The sequence below is a fragment of the Pieris napi genome, chromosome 14, assembly GCF_905475465.1.
Source record: "Pieris napi chromosome 14, ilPieNapi1.2, whole genome shotgun sequence".
Taxonomy (NCBI): domain Eukaryota; kingdom Metazoa; phylum Arthropoda; class Insecta; order Lepidoptera; family Pieridae; genus Pieris; species Pieris napi.
The window spans coordinates 6,680,811-6,704,950 of record NC_062247.1 but is presented as its reverse complement, the minus strand read 5'-3'; the positions used below and the strand labels follow the sequence as shown (position 1 = coordinate 6,704,950).

General features: G+C 32.1%; 2 protein-coding genes across 5 annotated transcripts; both read left to right on the top strand.

Moving 5' to 3' along the window:
• Nucleotides 1–48: 48 nt before the first annotated feature.
• LOC125056139 (ras-related protein Rab-7a) lies at nt 49–1,829 on the top strand. Its single transcript, XM_047659103.1, has one exon. The coding sequence runs from the start codon at nt 186–188 to the stop codon at nt 810–812; it is 627 nt and encodes a 208-aa protein (XP_047515059.1). The 5' UTR covers nt 49–185; the 3' UTR covers nt 813–1,829.
• A 1,873-nt stretch (nt 1,830–3,702) lies between these two features.
• Nucleotides 3,703–22,713, top strand: LOC125056136 (b(0,+)-type amino acid transporter 1). 4 transcript variants are annotated; one of them, XM_047659101.1, is made up of 14 exons: nt 3,703–3,835; nt 13,033–13,092; nt 13,129–13,142; nt 14,557–14,653; nt 15,609–15,710; nt 16,092–16,198; nt 16,441–16,576; nt 16,979–17,104; nt 17,599–17,746; nt 18,388–18,615; nt 19,116–19,212; nt 20,210–20,359; nt 20,745–20,913; nt 21,159–22,713. In XM_047659101.1, the coding sequence occupies exons 1-14, from the start codon at nt 3,796–3,798 to the stop codon at nt 21,224–21,226; spliced, it is 1,542 nt and encodes a 513-aa protein (XP_047515057.1). In that variant the 5' UTR covers nt 3,703–3,795; the 3' UTR covers nt 21,227–22,713. The 4 variants fall into 4 exon arrangements, with proteins under 4 accessions (XP_047515057.1, XP_047515056.1, XP_047515055.1 ...); XM_047659099.1 differs by lacking the exon at nt 3,703–3,835 and adding an exon at nt 10,514–10,910; XM_047659100.1 differs by having other exon boundaries at nt 13,033–13,142.
• The last annotated feature ends 1,427 nt before the right edge of the window (nt 22,714–24,140 follow it).

Here is a 24,140-nt window from a genome sequence, read left to right as displayed (position 1 = left end):
TCTCTATTTCATTGTGATAGTCGACTTTGCCAAATCTCTTTTATCTGTGGTAGTATATCTAAATCAGATGACGCATATTTTGTGGTGAAGTGTGTCAAAAGTAATTTTCTACCTTCAGTTTTTATTACAGACAAAGAGAGTAGTAATTTTTGTTTTACAACAACTTGTGAAAATTTTTGTGCACTATGTCTTCGAGAAAAAAGGTCCTTCTAAAGGTAATAATTCTAGGCGATAGTGGGGTTGGCAAAACTTCGCTTATGAATCAGTTTGTCAACAAGAAATTTTCCAATCAGTACAAGGCTACCATAGGCGCAGATTTTCTCACGAAGGAGGTAATTGTTGATGATAGGATTGTCACAATGCAAATTTGGGATACAGCTGGTCAAGAGCGTTTTCAATCTTTGGGGGTGGCCTTCTACCGTGGTGCGGATTGCTGCGTATTAGTGTTTGACGTAACGGCCCCTAACACGTTCAAGTCCTTGGAGAGCTGGCGAGATGAGTTCTTGATACAAGCATCGCCTCGTGACCCTGACCACTTCCCGTTTGTCATCCTAGGTAATAAAGTGGATTTGGATAATCGTGCCGTTTCTGCAAAACGTGCTCAGCAGTGGTGTCAGAGTAAAAATGATATACCCTATTTTGAAACCAGTGCCAAAGAAGCTGTCAATGTAGAATTAGCATTCCAAACCATTGCTCGTAATGCATTGGCACAGGAAACAGAGGCAGAACTGTATAATGAGTTTCCAGATCAAATTAAACTGAATGCCAATGATAACAATCGCAACAGGGATGGAGACAACTGTGCTTGTTAGACATTCATATGCAAACTCCATATATAGCAATACATTAAGTGTCCCACTATTTTATATAAAGTTGATACAATAATTATTTTTATCATAAGCTATTATTACTTCAGTACTTGTAACATTATGTAAAAATGTACAGGATTGATAAAGACACTCTTAATTAGCTAATTATGATATTCAATTTACATTTTATGACCTACCTTGCATTTTAAATGTGTTTGGTTTAACTATTTTGAATTAGAAATTGCTTAAGAAATATCTTGTCTATTATATTGCATTTCACTGATATCTTTAAACCCAGTGGAAAAGGATATATTATTCCTAATTTTCTTTGCAAAAATTTATTTGTAATGTTAACAAATATATATATAATTTATATATTTGTAGTCCTATTATTTGTGGAAATATTAAGACATCTGTATCTTATCTCTTGTTCAAAAACTTACATTTCTGTCCTCCAAACATACTCATAATTAAAAGATCTGCAGAAGGCAATAATTTAAATAAATATATGTTAAAATAAAACAAAATTGGTACATTTTTATTTTGTCGTATATTTCTGTATATATTTGAATTTTATAGCACTAGATGTAAGTAGTTAATGAAGTTAGACCATTGAGAGAGTTACTCAGCGTTTTTATAACTCATAATTTTGGGCAGTATGGGGTGGTCTGTTAAAAACTTAAGGGTACAACTTAGAGATAGCTCCATATTCATTTTAATATAAGCTAATATGTGTGTTGTAGTTTGGCTAATTTGCACTGTCATAGAAAGGCCTTTTGTTAAGACTGTGAATGATCATTGGAAATTTCATTGGATTTTATATAAATTATTAAGGTTTGCTCCCAATTTTGTTATGTTTTACTGTGGGCTTTAGCTATTATTAATTAAAATGTTTATTAATACAAATGATAAGTATATCACTAGGTATTTAGTTATGTTAATGATATTTATAGCATATAACATTATGCTGTAATAATGTTTGCTTTTAATTTTGTATCAATAAATTTGAAAAATCCCTTATTTACGATGTTTCATTTGTTATACTTTGTGTATATTACTTTTTATCCTATTCATGAACAAAGTATGTATGTTTAAATAGCTGTTAAGCTATTATTTTGTTTCAATCACATAGCATACAATTTAGCTTATATGTATAGTAAGTAAATAGTATTGTATGTCTACTAGATGAAAAAATAGACTTAAATTGTATCTTATAAAACTAATCTTGTTATACTTAATACCACTCGATGAAATAGTTACGTCGTCATAGTGTAGGTAATAATTTGAAGGTTATTAAAGCGTATAGGTATATTTAAGTTATATAATTAGCAAAATTGTTTTAGAACACGGTGGCCGCAATTATAGTTTTATTTATCCTAACGGGTTTTCTAGAAAATGTACAAAGCTCGGCTGCCAGATGAAAAAAAAGCATGATCGTACAACAACTACAAAAAAATCGTATACCAAGTAAATTTTGAAATGAAAATATCGTACAACAGAAAAGTGGAAAGTTTTTATTTAAAATGACTGCCTTTGCCTTGAAGAGTGTAACTGTAAAACTCCATATTCTGAAGCAATTTCGACGTCACAAACAATGCACCTGGCTTTAAATTGGTTTTTACCGGGCCCTATCCAGTCCTTAAAGAAATCTATTTTTTCCCAATCGGGACGATATTTCTGTGCTCTGTGTTTGTTCTTGAAAAAAGTGTCTTCATTCAAGTAAAAGATATAGGCATACGTAAGGTTGTTGGGAAATTCCCCGAACATAATACTTGCCCGAAAAATCCTACATTTTTGTACGATCTTGGTCCAGCGATCTTACATGAGCGAAAATGACAAAAAATCGTAGAAGTACGATTTAAATCGTACAGCTGGCAGCCCTGGTCTAAAGTCTGATGCTCTTAGACTTTTCACTTTAGACATTTCCCGTTTACATTTTTGTCGGGAACCCCCTTAAGTACAACTGGTGACTCAGTATGAATTACTGACTACTTCATTATATAAACGGCCACGTCTCGCATCGTCCTTCATACAGACAATTACTACCTCATCATGATTTCCAGTAGGTATGGTTTGTGGTATCCCAAAGTTACTAGTCGGTAGATACTATCTACTACAGTAGTATGCACTAAGTCTCTATCAATTTCAATACTGTCACAGAGTTTACTGACGTACACAAACAAGGAATGGATGCTTTGAGAGATGAAATATGAATTTTATGTAAAAGATACACACTATTTTGTTAAGACTATCTGCTCTTACAATAAAGTTATAGCGAATATAAAAATATTATTAAACTAAAAACCCGGCACACAATAGAGTGAACCTAATAAGGTTTACAGTGCAGGTAATTTTTTCTATGGTTAAAAATAAATGAACTGTTAAACGTGTAACTTATCTATAAATAATTTAGAAAGTATATAAGCATATTTTCGGCCCTTTTGTATTCAGCTTCAAGAATTTGGAGTAAAGCATGGCTAATACGCAGGTTTATTTAGTAATAGGTTCATACATATTTGCGACATACGAATTCAGGCTGCCTTGTCATTTTATCTATTGATCTTGAAATATTAATTAAATTCTTCTTTTTTCGTTCTGTGTATGTGCTTATACAGTAGTTTCTATAACCCTGCATACACACATGTAGGTATTTGAGATATTACCCCGTTTAGTACTAAAACTCAAAAAGTAAAACAATTTCTGCGGGCGCACATACCGAATGCATAGTTTACTATTTATAACAAAGTTTTGCTTGCATATCTTATAACTATGAGTACGTCACCTCGTATTTCATCGCGGCCATTCATTAGTACGTAAGCAGACTGATTCAGAAGAATAAGGACTTTTCAGCCGCGCATGCGGAGTGCGGGGTTTGGGGCAAGGGAAGTTCGACTGTTTCAGGCAGCCACCGGCCAGTCAGCTCGTTCAGTCTCGCTTGTGACATGAAAGGGCGCGGTCCTCCTTACGCATCACGGTGCTCCGAGCAATGCATCACCATGAACAGCCGCCTACGATTGCATGTAATGGTAAGTTATATGTTAAACGGTTTAATAAGATATATATAAATAAGACTTCACTGTGTCACATGATATAAGCTCGTTTTGTTAAGAATACACTGGGTGTCGGATTCTGATGCAATTTATTCCCATTGCTTACACAATACACACATAAATCATTTTATACCAATTTCCCACCTTAGAAATATCGGGTTTTGTATAAAATTATATTTAAAGTCAATTTAATAAAGATGTATTTAAAGGTTTTGGTAATTGTATATTATTCAGAAATTCATAAAATATATATTTACCGAGTTTATTAATGTAATATAATAAATAATAAATTTAAGAACATTTGGATATAAAAAATAAAGAAGATTTACTTTCGTGTATTGAAGAACGTAATACCTATTATGATCTACGAAAAAGGACAGCGTAACCTTGATCACTTAAGGGCATGCTACGTTTGAATTCGTAGAGATTTGTAGCATCAACACAACCTAAACATGATGATGTTATTGCAATTATAAAATCACAAGATAAATTTCATTTATATCTAATTTCTTTATATTGCATTGCTACAATTTTGTGAATAACTTTGGACTAACACCTTGTACTCCTTCACGTGTATTATCGTTACCATCATGTTACATTGGAACTTAAAGGATGTATAAAGGTCAGGCCACGTTACAAAAATAAAACTTCTTTAATGTATATCGTGAGTTTGATTTATTTTATACTTAATTTTAAAGTTTATAGTTTCAAATATTCAAAATAAATAATGCTTAGAGCGATCTCCTATGATTAAAAAAAAATCGTGAAGTAGCTTATAGCTTAGTTTTAGTTATTTATGGTATTTAACGTCAATTAAGATCTACAATCATTTATCTTTAAATTAATCGCGTGCAGTCTATAAAAGCGGTCTGTTATTAATGATTTTATTGGTTCAATGAATGGCGTTAGATATAAGAAACTGTACCGTACTTAAAATAAAAATAATTTTATAAAAAAATGTGTCAAAGAAGAATTTATCAAAAAAATATTAGTACAATACAAATTATTTTTTTACGTATAAAGTAACTGTAAGTAAAACACCTTGTTGCATGGTAACGACTAATAATGTAATAAAGAAAAAGGATAAAAGCACAGTTGACATTCACACTTCAATTAACCTAATCATCGACAGATGAACTATTTTGATATTCTTTCCAACAGTAACTATATTAAATGTCAAGTTAGTCATAATAAATAATAAATTTTCTATATTTAGTCTATAAAATTGTATTTAAGTTAATGCAAAAGCTTTTAATAAAATTTAAATCAGAAATAAAATAGTTTAATTCTTAGGCAAATTATAGTATATTATAAATTGTATAGGTTGGTCAATTTTATGATGATAAAAAATTTCAGAATTAACCACATACCTATGATATAATTCCCTAGTGCCATCATGTATATAAACACTAGGGAGTTATTGTTAAACGAGTTTATATGCGCAATGTGGCCTTAATGGAATATATATATACATATGTATTTTAGTCAGTATCATCGTAACCTTTTAACAATTTTTATTTCATTAATCCATTTAGATTGATGTCAACAAATGGCTATATAGTAGAACTACCATTAAAATCCCTTCGTAAAAATTGTTTTTTCTATTCTGTTCTTTTTTTGTCGTCCGTTTATAATTTATGCTAAAATTTAGTTTGTACAGATACGTTCATATACATATTGATTCCCATTTGATGCTTTCTTAACGCACCGTTCCTACTGGGATTTATTTCCCATGAGTGACATGGGCACATAGACGTTCCTGTCCTGTTGACAGGTTAAAGTACTACGCTAAATAATTTACTGATTTATTTTCGAAACCGTCTCATCGTCTTTATTATTAACAATATTATTATTACTAAACTTTAAGAGCTTTTAGAAATATATTGTAAACGAATGTATACTTTATATAACGGGCAAAACTGTGAAGATTTTACAATTATTTCATTGTGATTTCAATGGTGAACTGATGACTTGTGGTGTGACCCAACAAAAATATAATATTCTTACCGACAAACTGTCTAAAATCAGGTCTAAAGAATCCTTATAAAGCCCCTTGTGGCGCTTATAATAAATACTGTTCTTAACAAGAAGCAAATTAAATTGACATCAGACGATACAGTTGATAAGTTATTGCCCTCGTCAATCAGTCGCTTAAAAGACTTGTAGAGTACATTGTTATTAAATAAGGAACCTATATTCAAATAAAACATGAGTAGTGTTTAATTTAACTTGAATGATATGTCGGATGTGTCAAGTTTATAGAAAAAGTGAGTATGTTGCTTAAAACTAGAAATTAGAATTTTTAATTGATTTAATGGTTTTAATCGACATTTGTGATATATCGATTTCTGTTGACCTTAAATGTAATATATTTTTCGTAGAACGCTGGTTCTATATGAGATCTCACGCTGTATTCATAAAAATGTCATTTTCAAGGGCAGGTTCTACATTTAAAAAAAATACGTTATATTGCAGTTGCTAATAAATTTTTTAATAAGTCTCCATCTAACTTTCTAAACAGCTGGTGAACAAAAAACTTGACTTAATTATATCCTGTTTCCTTAAAAAAAGTAAACTATTTTATTCTGTTTTCTTCTATTACACCTTTCGACCTCCCGATTATAAGTCGGTTTTTACTCTATTACTATATTATTTTAATTTACTGATGATTACGACCTGTAATTAATCATATTACCTAATCAATATCTTTTTTGCTGTCAAACAATATAATATGGTTTATGAGAGCCATAATTATATAAGCTCTAGAGGGATCTTGTAGCGATGTATAGTGTGTCATTGTTGATATCATGCATCACATTACCATACATACTTCAGGTGCCAATCATAAGGTGAAGAATGACATTATATCTGGGTTATTCGAGACTTTAAATATTGTCACACACAGCTGCTTTGTAGATTTCGCAGAATATAGGCACAAATAATTGAGCACATAGTTAGCTAGATACAGCTACAATCAGTCCACATATCTTTCATATTCACATCTATCTATTTTATTTTCATTTAATTGGTTAGTATAGGTAGTTCACGTGTTTAAGTTTTTATGGTCGGATTAAAATTGTATGTTATTTTAGGTACTCTTGTTTATTTTGCCTTGAATTGTTTGTGGCCGCAAATGTAGCACAAAGAAGCCCGATAACTTATCAATCACGTACGGGTTTTCATTAAAGTAAGTCATGAATAGACAACAGTCATGGGCACTTCATGGATTACGCGGATAATATTATCGTTTTTATCAAAATACTATCGCGGCAATTGCCTTCTTCAAAGTTATCTTTTCCAAAAGCACCGATCTTGTCACTCATTTTTCTATGCGTCATCAATAATAGCTAGTGTTAAAATTGAAAGGATTTCCACTTTGTAAAAATATTTGTCACAGATTTTTATTACAGTTCATGTATAATATAATAGCTTGGTGCTATTACCGACTGATAAAACGTCAGAAAAATATGTATTTATTTTATTTTTAACAGTTCATTTTTTTGATTTAAATTAACTGTTGTTCATTGTTTAGTTATGTTAATAAAATATAGAAAAGCATAGCTGTTTTATTATAAATTTGTTTTAGTAACAATTAGCTTCTTACTATCAAAGATATTGCACGTTTTGACGCATGCGTCAAAGTTATTGATTGTAGCTACTCCTTTGAGTGATTTTTAAAGCTAACTTAGCAGAGGAAAATATGCTCTATGTTTACATCATAAATGAAATAGACCTTATGTACTAACTAATTTGATGTAGGTATACAGCTCTAATTGACGATGATATTGAATGACTTCTTTATGTGGCAACACTTATTGTTGTAGGAAAAATTTGTTTCAATTACTCGTATATGAACCTATTGAGATATTAATGAGTTCACGCCATGGTTGTGTGAAGTGTACCCACATATTATTTAGTACGTGCTACCTACGCTGGTTAAAAATAAAGAATGGCTAGATTTTATCTATTACTTGAGATCAAATACAAAGTTTTAAAATCCTGCGTCATGCGTTTGACTGTTGTTTTACCTAAAATCTATTTTTTTAATACAGTTAACATTTATTATACATATTAAAATTATACCGACGTTCTTTGCGTATATTCTTTAAAAAATTGATCATCTGAAGTTTATAATGATTTTTATCATAAAAAATAAAAAGTTCTATCTCAGTAAGTGTTACAAAATATGTTTAGAGGTAAAAGATGTTATGGTATGACGTTATTCTTAGAATAGCTTTCTGTGCTTCACGTGTTTCTTGAGATATTCTAAAAAAAATATTTTTGGATTATGTACACATTCATACTGTAAATTTAGTAGAATTGTTATAAAGATGCTACGGTACTTTTGTATTATATTCAAACGGCTTTATTTATTTATTTTAGCCATCAGCATAATATGAAATAAAATGAGTCTTTTGTATGAAAACAATTTTGCCACGGATATTGGTGTAATCCCGAAACAAGGTCGGGATATGGGGCATATACATTCCTGCATCTGTTAAATTAATGATGGTAAGCCGTTACTCAGCCCACCGTGGTTGCAAATCCGAAGCACCTTGTCTTCGAAATACATGTGCGCTAACCACTAAGCCACGTAGACAATAAATGTTAGCGAATATAGAATAGAATTTGAAAATAATATGGTAATAATTATTTAACAGATTTATTCTTTGTTTAAATTAAATGAAACTTTTTTTCTGTCTTCACTCTTGAGAAAATGACTGCAAAAGTTCTCTGAAGGTCAATCCAAGGTCACGTTTCAGGCGTCTCCATGTCTGTAAAAGTTTCAAAACAAGAATCCCGGGTAGGCGACCTGATGACTTTTTATTGTCATGAATATTCGTAATGTTTATGAGGCAGTATTTATGTGATATTGTTGTATAATATTTAAGTAAGTAATAATCATGATTTAGACTTCCAAGCGCTAAATTACATAAGTGTTTGTATCGTGTAATGTATTGAAAGTAATATCATATCTTTTCAAATTTAAATCAGGTATGTTTTACCTTGAGGAACAGTCTAAGTTTTATCAAAATGGGTTCAATCGTCATTAAGACATGGGCACATAACGTTGTTTAACACATTTCGTTGTTTAAATAAAGGATAGGTGTTCTTTTTTCAAAATAGAATTATATCAAAGTCCTAGAACATAAAGAAAAAAATATTCAGATTCATACCTCGACGGTTTTCGTTATAAGAGGTTTATATATACCAGATATCAGTTGTTTCTCGAAGTATACGACATTAATACCTGCTATGTAATTTCTTAAATTAGTCGTGTATATATAATTACTAGCTGACCGGGCAAACGTCGTTTTGCTATGTATATAATTTATAATAAAAAAAATAGGGGTTAATCGTAGAGGGGTGAAAGTTGTTGTATTTTTAACGCTGTATCATAAATACAGAAAAAATATCTAAAAAAAAATTAGGGATGGACTACCCCTAATTTAAGGGGATGAAAAATAGATGTTGTCCGATTCTCAGACATACCCAATATGCACACAAAATTTCATGAGAATCGGTCAAGCCGTTTCGGAGGAGTTTAACCACAAACACCGCGACACGAGAATTTTATATATTAGATAATGATGTCTATATGAAATGAAATAATTACATTAAAAATATTATATCAAAGGTCGTACTTTTTATCCATAGTATGCAAATCGTCATACAACATATCTGTCTGTCTTGATTCTATAAATAAAAGTCACGAGAAACGTTTAATTACGTCTTTCGTACGTATTCAATAACAGGGATGTGGAATTTTATCGACTGTTTAATTATATATGCTTTATATTCTAAGTATATCTATCTATTTTCGTGGAAGAATATAAAAATACAAGTTGAAGTCACATCGCCAATTTACAAATAGCATACAACAGGCAACATATTGGTGAAGTTTTATTTGACCCGTAAACGCAAGTAGTATAGTTACGACATTTACATTACAACAAAGAAAATATTACAATTTTACAGTAAAACAACAATTCTAATAAAATTAGTTCTCTTTTAAATTCATAAATTTAAATTGCAATGTTAAGAGCAGTAATAGAGACAAACAGGCTAATTATGTGATTGTTTAAAAGCTTTATATTAGTGATGTTGTTTGATATCGTGTAAACAAGAAAATATTTCAGTATAATGTAACCAAGCAATTAAAGAGTAAGACATTGATATCTGTGTCCATTCGTTAATCGTAGCGCGTGCCAAACAATGAATGCTTTTGAATGCTATCGGGCATACTCAATATCGAATAAGTACTTAGATAAATCATACACAAAACGTCGCACATTTATGAAAATTATATGAATAATGAAATAGTTATACTAACTTATGATTACTTCACGACAACATATAATTTTTTTATTTATTTGTAATTTGATTCGATACTACGATATATTTATGAATTTAGTTTTTTTCCAGTAACATTAGTACATATAATCATTGCGTTATGGTAATTGTAGTTTTATTTTAACAGCTAACGTCATCAAATTCTGGACCAAACGATTACTGTAAACTAAAAGAGCACGTGGAGAGCGCATAATGTTATCTGTAAGGACTTTTAAGCAGGTGTCAAATCGCGTGGCCATTGATCGGTGGGCGGGCGGCGAGAAATCCGTCCGCCCACGTGTCTGCTGACACCGAGAATAGCCAGTCCGCCCTGAGCCAGCGACACGTTCACATTTATGCGTAGTTTTTTACGTAAACTGAAGTGCCTTGATAAAGCAATATTTTAAACTTATAAGTGCTGTGTTAAAGAATCGATTAGAATAGTTCTTTGAAGTGTGATTTTTTTAATGTTTAATAGTGTGACATTGCTAGGTCGCGTGTATTGAAACTAATTGGATCAGTTTGGCTGAAGTGTAATCAGTTTAGGCGGCACTGGCGCCGGCGCCCGCGCAGCAGCCGCATCGAGGTCGTGTATGCGATGCGATGCGCGACAAAATTGCCGAGCTCCTTAGCAAATCTGTACGCGCACCAGCGCATACGGCCAATACGGAAAAATTGCGGAATGGCAGTGTTTCTCCTGTTTTCTTCTCAGATGAAGGTCAAAACTAAGATTATATATTTTGAATGGTAATTTTAAAAGGATAAAATAATTAGCTGATGCAAAGAAAAAAAAATATAACTTCGGTTTCTTGCTCTAGCTTTTAGTATAATGTTTCAACGTCTCTTTCTTAACATTCTTAACTTTTTTATCCGATACAAAATACTTCACAATCATAGCGTAAGCGAAAAGCTACGTGATTGGTGAATACGGTTTTATATTCAATATGTTTCCTTGGGCCAACTCCCAAATAAATCTTCTATGGTTTTAGTAGTTTTGTATATTCTCATGTGATTGTAATTTATTAGCTAAACTAACAGCTACGTGTATCTGACTTATTCCTGGACCCTGCTGAATGTCGGCGCGTGACGGACGACGTCAGTCAAAGAATTTCACATAAACTCGTAATTTATTAGTTGTTTTATTCACCTACAGAAGCTTTGCAACACTGTACTGCTATTGGGTAATGAAAAATATTTCTTGGTTGGTTTCAACTACATAGTTAGCAATATAACTTATTACGTAATGCGATAAATAATAGATTAAAGTGTGATCTAGGCGTTTTGTTTTCATTTTATTATTTTTGTGTAAAACTGAAAATAAATGATCGCGATTGTAATACCAACTTGTTTTAATCATGTAAAAGTATTTATTGAATTCAATCGATTGGACCTCTTAATACTTGTAAATAAAGAACTATTTTAGTTTGGGACAGCCGTCGAGTAAAAACTAATAAGAAAAATATATATATGCTTTGTGCATTATACAGCTAAATTTGTAAACGATTTATTCAAATATTGGTTCGTAATACACATTGCCTACGTGATGTTGAACATTATGTTTTGATTACGTAGCGTTTGTGTTTAGAAATATGTAGGCTAGGATCAAATGTAGACGCGTCAACGAAATTTGAGACCTTTACACGAGTTTAATTTATGCTTGTTGCAAATTATAATTATAAGTATTTTTGTCGTCTTATAATGTGTAATGTCCTAAATATATATTGTCTACTTATATTCTTATATCCAGATGAATTGGTGTTTCCTACCATGAAGCTTAGTGATACATTACATATTAATAGCCTTTTAAATTGAAAACCAAATCCCCATTTGTCTCGCAGCATCTTGTAATCTTTGATTCACTGAACTTTGCTTTGTTTTAACCAGCAATTTAACTTTTGATGTAGTTTTAAAAGTTATAAGGATCTACATAAATGTACCTACGCAATAGTTTCTTGGAAAAAGAAGTAGGTAATGAAAAGTAAACCTAGCTACACGTATTAATACGTCATACAATTAACTACGTAAAAAACAAAAATATTCTACATTTTATTTTCGTTATTGTAAACTATGTATCACATAATCCTAAATTCTTGGCAAGAATCTTTGTAATTGTTTTTGATCGAAGACCATTACGACGATTTATGGTTTCTTCAAACTAAGTAGTGTCGCCAATAGCGTTTGTTTTAATCGCAAATAAACACTTTTAAAACTCTATGAACGATTGTCTAAAATTTACATTTACAATACAATAAATGGAGGTCCGTATTTCATTCACGTGATTCTACACATTTTCTAATAGTACCTATTCTTATATGATAGATAAAATTAAGTATTAATGAATATTAGTATAGGAAATCAGTATATCTGTGGTATTTGATATATTACAGAGTAAAAATAGCCAAGTCAGTCCAAAAGCACTTACAAGGAAAATTCTATGTTTTAAATCAATAGACAGTTTAATAAATTGATTTAAGTCAACAGACAAAGATTTCCGGTTAGTGATCATCGGAGATTTTAAGAAATGTACAAAGAACAAATACAAATTACTATATATTTTTAGTCTACATCAGATATTTTCGCATTTTCCTTTAGTGAGTAACTACTTTTAGACGTGACCATTGGCTGGTACTACTGCTTATTATATTTGAAGCAGTAAAACTTGAATGGGTGTTCTAGTAGAGTATGGAGGTAGTTACGTTTTGTATTTTTTTAGGTCAAATATAGTCTATATTTTCCATAGTATTTTTTTAAATTTCGAAGGGTAAAACTTAAATTGGAAATCTTTAGTCTCGCCAGTATAAAATTGAACCAAAGTGATACCAAGTGCAATATGTTTTCAGGGAGCGCACGCGAAGGCGGATTGGTATGGCGCGGGTGTTCCGCCGGCTGCGACGCCGAAGACGGCACGACGGGAACTCTCACCGACGGAAACGCCAACCCAGGAGACAAGGTATAATCAGCCCATATATTAGTATAATAAGGGTCTGTTTCACAATGTATGGATAAAGTACCAAATAGCTATGCAACACATAAATTATATGGAAGATAAATTCTGCTATTTGACACTTCATCGGACTCACATAACTTATGATGGACTTTATGTGACGATTAGCGCTATCTGACAGTCGTGAAACGCAACAATAGTGTTTATCCTACCAATAAGTAATAGATAGCCAATTTTGAACTTATGTAGAACTTATCCGTACATTGTGAAACAGACCCTAAGTAAAATTAAATGTAAATAACTAACCTTAACATAAACTAAAATATATTATTAAAAGGAGTCCCTTTAGACAAGGTTCCGAAAATAGTGGCAGCGTTCCCCCTTTGAATCGCTAGACTAATTCTTTATCCGAGGTAGTAGCCAGATCTTCGGTCTCCTGTGATGTCGACTAACCTTTTTGATATTTCTTTAAAAAGCCTTAAAGCGCTAGGACCCCACGGACCAAGGGTCTCGACACCGAATGGGACAAAATCATATTCTGAGCCTAGACATGCTTAAGTTTTTTCAGCTGCTTTTTTTTTCTTCTTTTTTTTTGACGTATTTTACAAGTAAAATCGTAAATAAATATATTAGTATAAAAAGTCTATCTGAATCAGTTTATTTATATTGGCAAATGAGTCCTATAAATTGCGAGCCTTGACCAAGTTCTATAAATACGTGTGTATGCTTCGATTCAAATTTTCCCACGCTTTACGTGTTAAAGTTTTGCAGCTTAAAAGTACGACCTACGTTATTTATTTTACCTGCGTGGCTAAAGTTAATTAGTCCAAGTGTTGTATATGTCACCGTAAAATTGTAAAAACCGTTAGATTGTAATCTATCTCGCGAGATTGTAAACTGTCGAAAGATTGTGAACCTCAACGAACTGCTCACAAATTAACGTATTATTATTCGGTAGTTATATGAAATTGTTGGGAAGTAAAATTAATCTGTAATTGACCAAAGAAGTTTGAATAATAACTAAGTTAGTGTAGTACAATCTACCGAATACCGATAACCGATAACCGATAGATTACAATCTAACGGTTTTTACAATTTTACGTTAACATATACACTGTATTTAACCTGGACATCCGGCTTTTTCTTTTCAGGGACAATGCAGAACGGTTATCTTATTTGAGTAACGATAATACATGTTCTCATGATATAAGATTAAACGAATTTTTCCTTAAGATAGCCAATACGAATACAATTTCCGCGCTAAATGAAAAGTCGTTGAATGTAAATAAATAATGGAAAATACATAACATTATTAGTATTGTTACACCGTTTAGGAGTCATAAGCACCATTTTGACAACAGCTGTTACAATTCTGTTATTGTAGGTAGGTAAAATTACTTAATTGAATTTTGTTTACCAGTTGGAGGGGTCGGGCGCAGCTCCGGACGACCCTGTTCACCTCAAGAGACGGGTGGGACTCTTCAGTGGGGTGGCTCTAATCGTCGGAACTATGATTGGTTAGTACAGCAAGTTCAATCGATATTTAACCGTTATAGTTTTATAAAACTCCAGATTTTTTTTGTCTCTTATTGTCTACAGTAACTGTTAATGAATATTCATAATAATAAACTGAGAGAGACCTAGATATAGAATATAAGAGTTGTTTGTTCAATAAGTTACGAGCATACCTACTCGTCCTAACATAATTTCAAATGTCTATTGATGCTTCTACGGTCTTCCCTTTATTTATAACTATGGTTTTCGTTCAGATAATCATAAGGTCGTAATCGTCTTAAAAATTTATAGTTAATAGACATGAATGAATGTAGAAAGATTGCATTTAGAAGGTATTATATTCATTTTTCCAATTTAATACTTACTATAAAGTTTGTAATTCGGTTGAAAAAAAATATCTATAAAGGCAAGATTGTTGACTAATTCAATTTCAAATGATTCATGTCATGCTTGTAAAGTACATGATATCATATGCATATATTTGCTATGAATCGACTGAAGTATGACTCCAGTCTTTTGATATACTTGTGATTACTGAGTCATTATATTATTTTATAATCTTTAGTATTTCATTTTACCACTAATATATTTTATTATGTAAATATATGTGTACAAATTTAAAAAAATATTTTTACCGCTTTTGTGCTTTTGTGTAGTATTTATTATATATATATATATATAAATAATAAATACTAATTTACGTACTATTATATATATATATATATATATAATAAATACTAATATATGATGAAGTTAAGAAAACATCACAAAAGCGATTGAACATTCTAAACGCTTGTCCAAACGCTCAAACATAACTAGGATTTTTGATAGAAATATTTGACACAGACGTATTTTACGAATAACTGTTCGTAAAACTACGTTTATTAAATGTTAGGATTTACGAGTCGTAGTCATTATGGCTAGTAGTTGTATAAACTAACTTTGGTTTTGTTTCAGGATCTGGTATATTCGTCTCGCCCTCTGGGCTTCTGGAGCGCACTGGCTCAGTGGGCATAAGCTTCATAATATGGATGTCTTGTGGCCTACTCTCATTGCTTGGTAATTACAATAAAAACAATCTTCAAATTAATTCTTAAGTGAATCAAACACTTGCTTTATTCACTAATCCTTATCTGAAACTCGACGCAACATGGGTCTCGGTGACGAGATTAGAAAATAAATAAAGCAAGAGGTCTAATTGCACTGTTATAAGTACTCATTTGTCTATTTTAATCACATCGTAAACTCAATTTGTTAGAAAGAAACAAAAGAGTATTTTAGTTAAAAGACTGTAATTAGATTGATTTCGTTTCTATTAAACTTACGTTGAGACTAGATCGTCTTTTTGAAATCATAGATGTTACTATTAAGAATACATCATCTGCTTCTTTCGTAGAAATTTAATAAAAATTAATCTTTCATTCATTGATGATTGTTCAGGAGCGCTCGCATATGCTGAATTGGGGACAATGAACACGTCATCCGGTGCTGAGTATGCATATTTTATGGACGCATTTGGAGGGCCACCCGCATTTTTGTTTTCATGGGTACGAATAATAATGTTTTAGCCTATAGTGTTTCGAAGGTACATAAGATATCTATAAAGTATCAATATGTATATAACTTGTTCTAGTAATGAAACTCAAAAAAGATAAATGTTTCTTTCGGTTAAATAATGTTGCGATAAAAAAGCTGCTTTAGTTAAAACAATGTACCTAATCAGACTGATTTTGTTTGTGGTCCTCTAACGGGTTAAAAATAAAAGAATATACGGATTTTGTTATTCTAGGTATCCACACTGGTTCTGAAGCCCTCGCAAATGGCGATTATTTGCCTGAGTTTTGCGAAATATGCGGTCGAGCCGTTCGTCTCAGAATGCGAACCCCCGGACACACTCGTAAAACTTGTGGCTGTTATTGCTATTGGTAAGATAATTTAATAATTTATTTATTCCTAAAAATCTTTTAATTATTTCTCATTTAAACTTAGATTTAAACAAATCGCATAGAAGCGCACCTTTGTACGAACATGAATAAAATTTTATTTGAACTAGAACGATGCAAAAACCTTAAAATTTGGAAAAGCGATAACAATACACGTTACACGTTTCACTGCATTATCTATGTAGCGTTCGTCGAATACTATTGTAATTTGTGGTGTGGTTGCTTTCTACTTTTTTCTATCCGTAATTTTTTTAACATTAGGGAAATTACTGCATTGAAAAAAAATGTTAGTAATAAATATTTTAAATGCCTAGTCACCATTATAGGTTTAGTAACGTTAGCTTCGTTAGCAAGCATTTATACTTTGTTTCTATTAACTTTCAGTGATGATATTGGCTGTAAACTGCTATAGCGTGAACTTAGCAACGAATGTGCAAAACATCTTTACAGCGGCAAAGTTAGTGGCCATAGCAATCATCGTTTGTGGAGGAGCTTACAAACTCATACAAGGTAATAAAAGCCTTTGAATGGGCGTGGTGTGTAATCATCTTCCATCGTATGAGTAATATTTGAAATTATTATTCTGTTTATTTCGAACGAATATCTATTGATTACGCGTGTACAAAATTAATTCTAAATTTTGTGCCATTTGTGGTAAAGCAAATTCACAATAATCGATACAAACGACAGTTTTAGTCAATTCAATAAATGCTTCACCAAATCCTCAGCTCCATAACTGCTAAATTGTAACCGAGATGGCTACAATTATGGTCAATCTTTATAGAGTAATTTGCATAGTAAGGGAATTTAATTTTATAAATATAAGAAGTATTTTTGGTGACATTGCTTAAAGTTGTGTATGATTAATAGCTCCTTCTTTGATAAACAACCTCCTAAACCCTAATAATCTTAATTAACGTAAAATCACCGACTTCATCATTAACATAATCATAATGGGGGAATACTTGATGTAGACTGACAGCAGTTGTGTCCGTATGGTGCAGGTAATACGCGACATTTACAGGAGCCCAACTTCGCCAGTAGTACGGCGACTCTGGGCAACATTGCAACCGCATTCTACACCGGCCTTTGGGCCTATGACGGTTGGAACAATCTCAACTATGTTACTGAAGAAATAAAAAATCCATCCAAGTAAGACATATTTTATTACTAAATATATAATGCTGTTAATTATTTCACCCGTAACTAAACAAGAAATGTCTAGAAGATATCTCTCGCTTTAGCCCGATACTCTACTATAAACTTTATAAAATATGTATTAAAAAAAAATATTGGTTGTTTGTAAAGTAGGTTTACGATCGAGATGTTTACGTGATAACGTCTTATTGGTGATATAAGTGTTTGGGAAGTAAGGAATTAATGAAGATAACAATTTTTTCAAATTTTAAATTACATCTATCGTTTTATTCACACTTTTGATGATAAATTTCGGGTGTAAAATGACAAGTTTACTAATTCGACTATGATATACATTTTTCTTCATACATTCACGGAATGACTGGCAGCGCTCGAGATGAGACGGGAGATCGGTCCGTCTCTCTCTCGTTATACCTGCGATCGCGCTCGTGAGGTTTTGGTGTGACACAAGTTTCTGAACATGTCACCCGACTAAAACGATTTTAAAGACGTTATCACGTCAAAATTGTTTCTGTTTTTAATAATTAAACGCAGTAGATAGTTTTCTATAACAATAAAGTGAGGCTTCGAATACGCAGTCGGCACAACTGGGCTAATATTCTCTTCGGTATCCTAACAGCTTAAATTAATTCTAGGAATCTACCGTTGAGCATCATAATCGGTATCCCATTGGTGACATTATGCTACGCGCTTGTAAACGTATCATACTTGGCCGTGATGTCGGTCAGTGAGATGACGGATAGTGAGGCCGTAGCAGTTACTTTCGGCAATCGACTACTGGGCCCTATGGCTTGGCTGATGCCTTTGGCCGTCACTATATCCACTTTTGGCTCGGCAAACGGCACATTGTTTGTGGCAGGAAGGTAAGACATTGTATTTAATTTGCCAAGCATAACATGCCAAGATAAAATTAAAAATTAATGGCCTAATTGAAAGATAAATAGCATGGCTAGAGAAAAGATTTGTGTTTTGTTTATAAAATATAAGGATTCAGCGTCTTTGTATGTTTAAACAAATTATTTTCTAATCTCTTGGAGTTATAAAATCTTTATTTCAGCTACATTTTTTACACATTTTTATATGGATTCGCACCAACTATTTACAGTTCAACACAGACAACTCATACAAATAAAACAGGATAAAAGAAATACCAAGACACTACAACAATGAATGACTATATTATATGCTATTATACAAGCACGCCAAACGTCATCTCAGAATAATAACTAATAAACCTAATAATTTTTGACAACTACTCCATTTAAATTTAGACAATTCATGCGTTAAAATCGTATTGTTTAAAGTTATAACTTATATGTATTATTAGAATAATGAATGCTATTATATGTAATTCGTTCCGCAGGTTGTGTTTCGCAGCATCCCGTGAAGGTCATCTATTAGATATACTATCGTATGTGCATGTGCGTCGCTTCACACCCGCGCCTGGACTGATTTTTCATGTAAGTATTTCTAATTCACAACGCCTTATTCATGCAAGCCTTAACACAATTTGACAAACCAAAGAGTACTTTAGTTAATAGAGTGCAATAACTAATTTAGTTTTTATGAATAAGGGGTTAAGAATGATGAGTAAAACGTATACCCTGGTAACCTTAATATAAACTTTAGTTACGAAAGATTCATGTAAAGTATAGAGTAATTAAATAGCTAGTTATTGTTAGCAGCGCGTAATTAACAGTTATCCGTTAGTTTATAAATTTACCACGAGACGTCGCGAATTGGTAAATTTGCGAAAATGTGGGCGTAAAATAATACAATTTATATCTCGTTTAGAATTTCCTAGGAAATTTATAAACGAATTTTGTTATCATCCGTGTCATATACATTTGGAGTATTTTACTTTGTTAAGTTCCAAATAACACTATAGAGTGCTGCTTATGTTTTTGTTAGTTATTTCTATTTGGGCAGTATGTATATACGAGCTGTCTAGTGGTCTCATCCCAGAGGTCGTAGGTTCCGACCCTTAGAATCCCGACTGTGCAACAATAGAATTTTTACCTGTGCGAGGAAACCGGCATGCCTTAGACACAAAAACCTCAACGGCGTATGTCACACTGAAGGCTGATCACCGCCTATTAGGAAAATAAGAGATCACGAAACTTATACAATATGAGGTGACCTTTAACAGGTTGTAGCGCCATTGTATTTTTATTTGGTCAATTATTCTATTATATCTGTCGTTCGTACTTGTAGCTCAGTTAACTTTTAAATTGTTTTCAAAACATTTTACCGTCATGATATTTTAAATTTTATACTATGACATTTTTATCATATCTGCCGTCGGAGTGCCGTCATGGAGTCATCCATTAGTCAAATAGGTTAACTTCCAATTGCTTATCGATGCATTTTCGTAATTAAGAGTAAATATAACTAGAGCCGTAATGGGCTTACTCCCTGTGGAGAATGGGACATTTTCTCACACATTATTTTTTATAGTCTCTGATTGCGGTCGCAATGGTGCTATATGGTACCATAGACTCTCTGATTGACTTCTTCTCATTCACTGCGTGGATATTCTACGGAGGTGCTATGTTGGCACTTATCGTTATGAGGAAGACAAAGCCACATGCGCCCAGGCCTTACAAGGTACGATATACAAAAAGGTTTTTTAATACTATTCACTCGCATTTAATTATTAGCGACCTTATGGATCACATTCATCGTCATTTTTTATTTAACACGTGTTTCCATCTAAACAAAGGAAATGAAATATGCATATGTATATTAGGTACGTCTAAAGCCGAATAGTATCTTTAGCTTAATTGTAGTCCGATAAAAGCTGTGATTAGTTGTTATAGATTATATTATTTTAGTAGATTTCGTACTTAGTCTCTCGTACGAATCATAACAAAAAAGTAAGTGACGCACGCAAAAAAATGCCACAGATAATAAATTTAGATATTTTTCGGCCTTTGAAAAATCCGTGAGTATTGGATTTTGCATAAGGTGTTTAATGTATTTTTGTCAACAGGTGCCAATTATTATCCCATACATCGTACTAATAGTATCGACATACCTCGTGGTAGCCCCAATCATTGACAAACCGCAATGGGAGTATCTGTATGCGACTGGATTTATCTTTGGCGGTCTACTTGTTTATATCCCCTTTGTGAAATGGGGGTACTCTCTGCCATTTATGGGTAAGAAAAACTTCAGAAATTAAAATTAACGAGTATTTGGTTTATTGGGATATTAAACACCCTGTGCCTAGGCTTAACACTTCAAGCTGTTGATCCCGCGCCTGGTACCTACTATGCTACGGCAGGTTAACAATGGAATTTAATTTTAATTGTACCCACATAATTCTGACAAACTATTTTATACCCCTTAAAAATTACTAATGCGATACAAGAAAGTATAATCAATACAAATATGTTCCTTTCAGACAAGATAACGGTGTTTCTACAGATGGTAATGGAAGTAGTGCCGACATCGACAACTTTCGAATACTAGGTAGTCTAAGCCAGACGTTAAAAAGGCGTTATATTTACAAGATTTTATTTTTGCAAAATCCCACTATGCAAGTGGATAATAGGGAGCTCAAAATATCCACCAAATATAAAACAAAGGTTCATTTTTAATATTTTTGACTGATAAGTATTTGTTCCTTTATAGTATTTTCGAAAATTTACGTATGAAAATATTTTATATCTAATATTGTTGATTTTATAAAAATATTGTTCTCGTTTTAGTTGTTCAAATTAAACAATTGTAAACTTGTTAAGCTTCAATAGTAAGATTTTATCTATAAGCATTAATCAAATCATTAGTTTGCACGAATCATTCCTGAGAGGTCATACAAAAACAGGGTTTAAAATTAAAGCTTCGAAGATCTATATTCTTGTAATATCTGTAAAAATGTATTATTAACTTTTCTTTGCGAAAGTTCGAAGGGACTCGGACATTTCCATCACGTCCTCGAATTTATTGGATAAATATCGCATTTATAAAATGTCCCGTATAGTAAATTTATTACGAGCGAGGATGAAGTCCTTCAAATTGCATCAATTATGAAAAATTCAAGTTAATTACGAGTTAAAAAGTTTTAGAAAATTGTTTAAACTTGTAACGTATTCGGTTACATAGATGGTCTTTATTGAGAACTTTACTCTTGTAATTTAGCAGAGAAAATGTTAATGCAGGGGTCTTAACCGCAACTATTTATGTATTTTAAAGCCACGTTTTCGACATTATTAAAATAGCAATTGTATGTGACATCATAGCCCCTGGTAAAATTAAGATTTCAGCTTGTTCACATTTCGTGTAACTATGAGTGATTGTGCTAAGCTCATAGTTTGTAGTTCCCATCTGCTCTCATTAGTTTAGATTTTTTTAGATGAGGTATAGTGCTTTGTCGAGTATGAAAATCATAGCTTTTTGGTAAGAGACATTTTGCGTAGGGGATAGAAATCAATATATGTATTTGTTTTTAGACTTAGCAGAATATTGGTAATTAACATTGAAGCGATTTACAGTTGCATAATTGAATATCTTTCCCCTGTATAAGACTAAATAATTAGTTATTGCGGATGGCAAGTTTTGCGACCGGTAAAAATTGGTCCTATCATTCCTTACCGGGGCATCACGTTGTCGTCCAGGTTGTATTTTTATTTTGTAAGTTTTTAATGTGTGAAGTAGGTAGGAGATTAAAATTCGCTACTTTGCGTTAATAGTTGCCAATCGTTGCCAATAAATGTGGCTTGTTACAAATATGCTAGGTTTGCATAGCAAAATAAAAAACTATGAAATATTTTCGAAGGGCACATTCAAGTACACACCTAACGATGTGATATTGTTATGGGTAAAACGGAATGGTTTTATTTTGTGTACAGAAATATCATTATATACTTCTATACCTAAAAAATCAGATTTATTTATTGTTATGTAATATACTGTCATTTGATTAAATGAAATTTTAAAATAAAGACATTTGAAAATAGCATCGCGCATTTTATTTAACCCTAAACATATTTATTTTTTATCATAATTCTAGTAAATTCTTCAAAGGTTAATTCAACAAGACAGTCTATAGTTAGTATAAGGCATTGTTAAACACAAGTCCGAATCACATTTAGGAATGTGGGGTCGTGTCTTATAACATGTTTCGATTTCCTAATATAGGTAAAAGGGTTTAATTCAAACACAAAACATAATTTCAACAATTTATTGTTTTCATTTGACAAAGATCACAGATCTTTTGAGTATTCATACCATTTAATAAACGACCATCAGCAAGTATATTTCGGTACACTTCAATTTATCATATCGAATTGAGATTGAGAGTAATTCATGCAATTTAAACTTGTTGGGACGACTCATTAACGTTGGCACGTCTATTAAAAGAATGTCGTAAAGGCAGTTGTGATACGAGGTCATGACTGTTGCTAGGCAACGCAAATTAACTAACGAAACTCGGCATACCGCCAACTACTTATACAAGTCAATTATATTGGACGACAAATTACATACCTATATTCGTTCATTTGATGTTTATTATGAATCAAGGAAAAAACCTATGACTATTTGAGATACAGAGCTAAGAAAAAATATCTTCGTTAGGAACACAAAACTAAACTTACAATATTTTGCGAATTTTTTAATAGACAAACGTTTCAGTGTGCGGTCACTCTCAAAGTAATTTAAACTTCTAAGTAAATCTTAAATCTAACAACATTAGTGTAATTGCACAAATAGAAGATAAAACTTGGTTAAAAGAAGCTGTTTCAATTGCTAATTTACAGAAATACAATATAATCTTTCGACTTGGTAAATATGTGGTTGAAACAATTTTCCTATAATTAATATTAATAATTGTTTCACCAACGTTAAAAGACTTTAACCAAAACCCCTTGTCATGTCAGAAACACTAGACAATACTTAAATTTGAGTTATTTAATTGCTGTGCGTTAGCCTGTAGTACGCGTATGACTAATCGTCTAATACTGATTTGCGATTATTTGTTTTTCTTGTAACGTGTATTATAGATAATGGGAAAAAGAAGCTTGAAGCACTAAGATGTTTAATTTTTATTTACTTAGCCTTTTAGGTGATTTAGGACCACAGATAAATTATTTTATGACTGGCGCGGCCTGCTAACGCCATAGCGATATTTTAAGCAACTGTAACGTTTAAAGAGTTAATGACATTTCCACGCGCGTATTGATATTGTCATAAAACCTTTGATTAAAGCAAGAGTGGAACCAGAGGTGGGTCATTACTGTTATTAAAGTCATTAAAGTTAAACTAAATCATAAAAAAGGCTTGGCGGCGACAAACCAGCCTTTGCACCTTATACTAAAGATTCTATTCGAATTTATTCAGATTTTTTTTAAAGTTCATTGTGATCTGACGCGACTGCTATATCCGC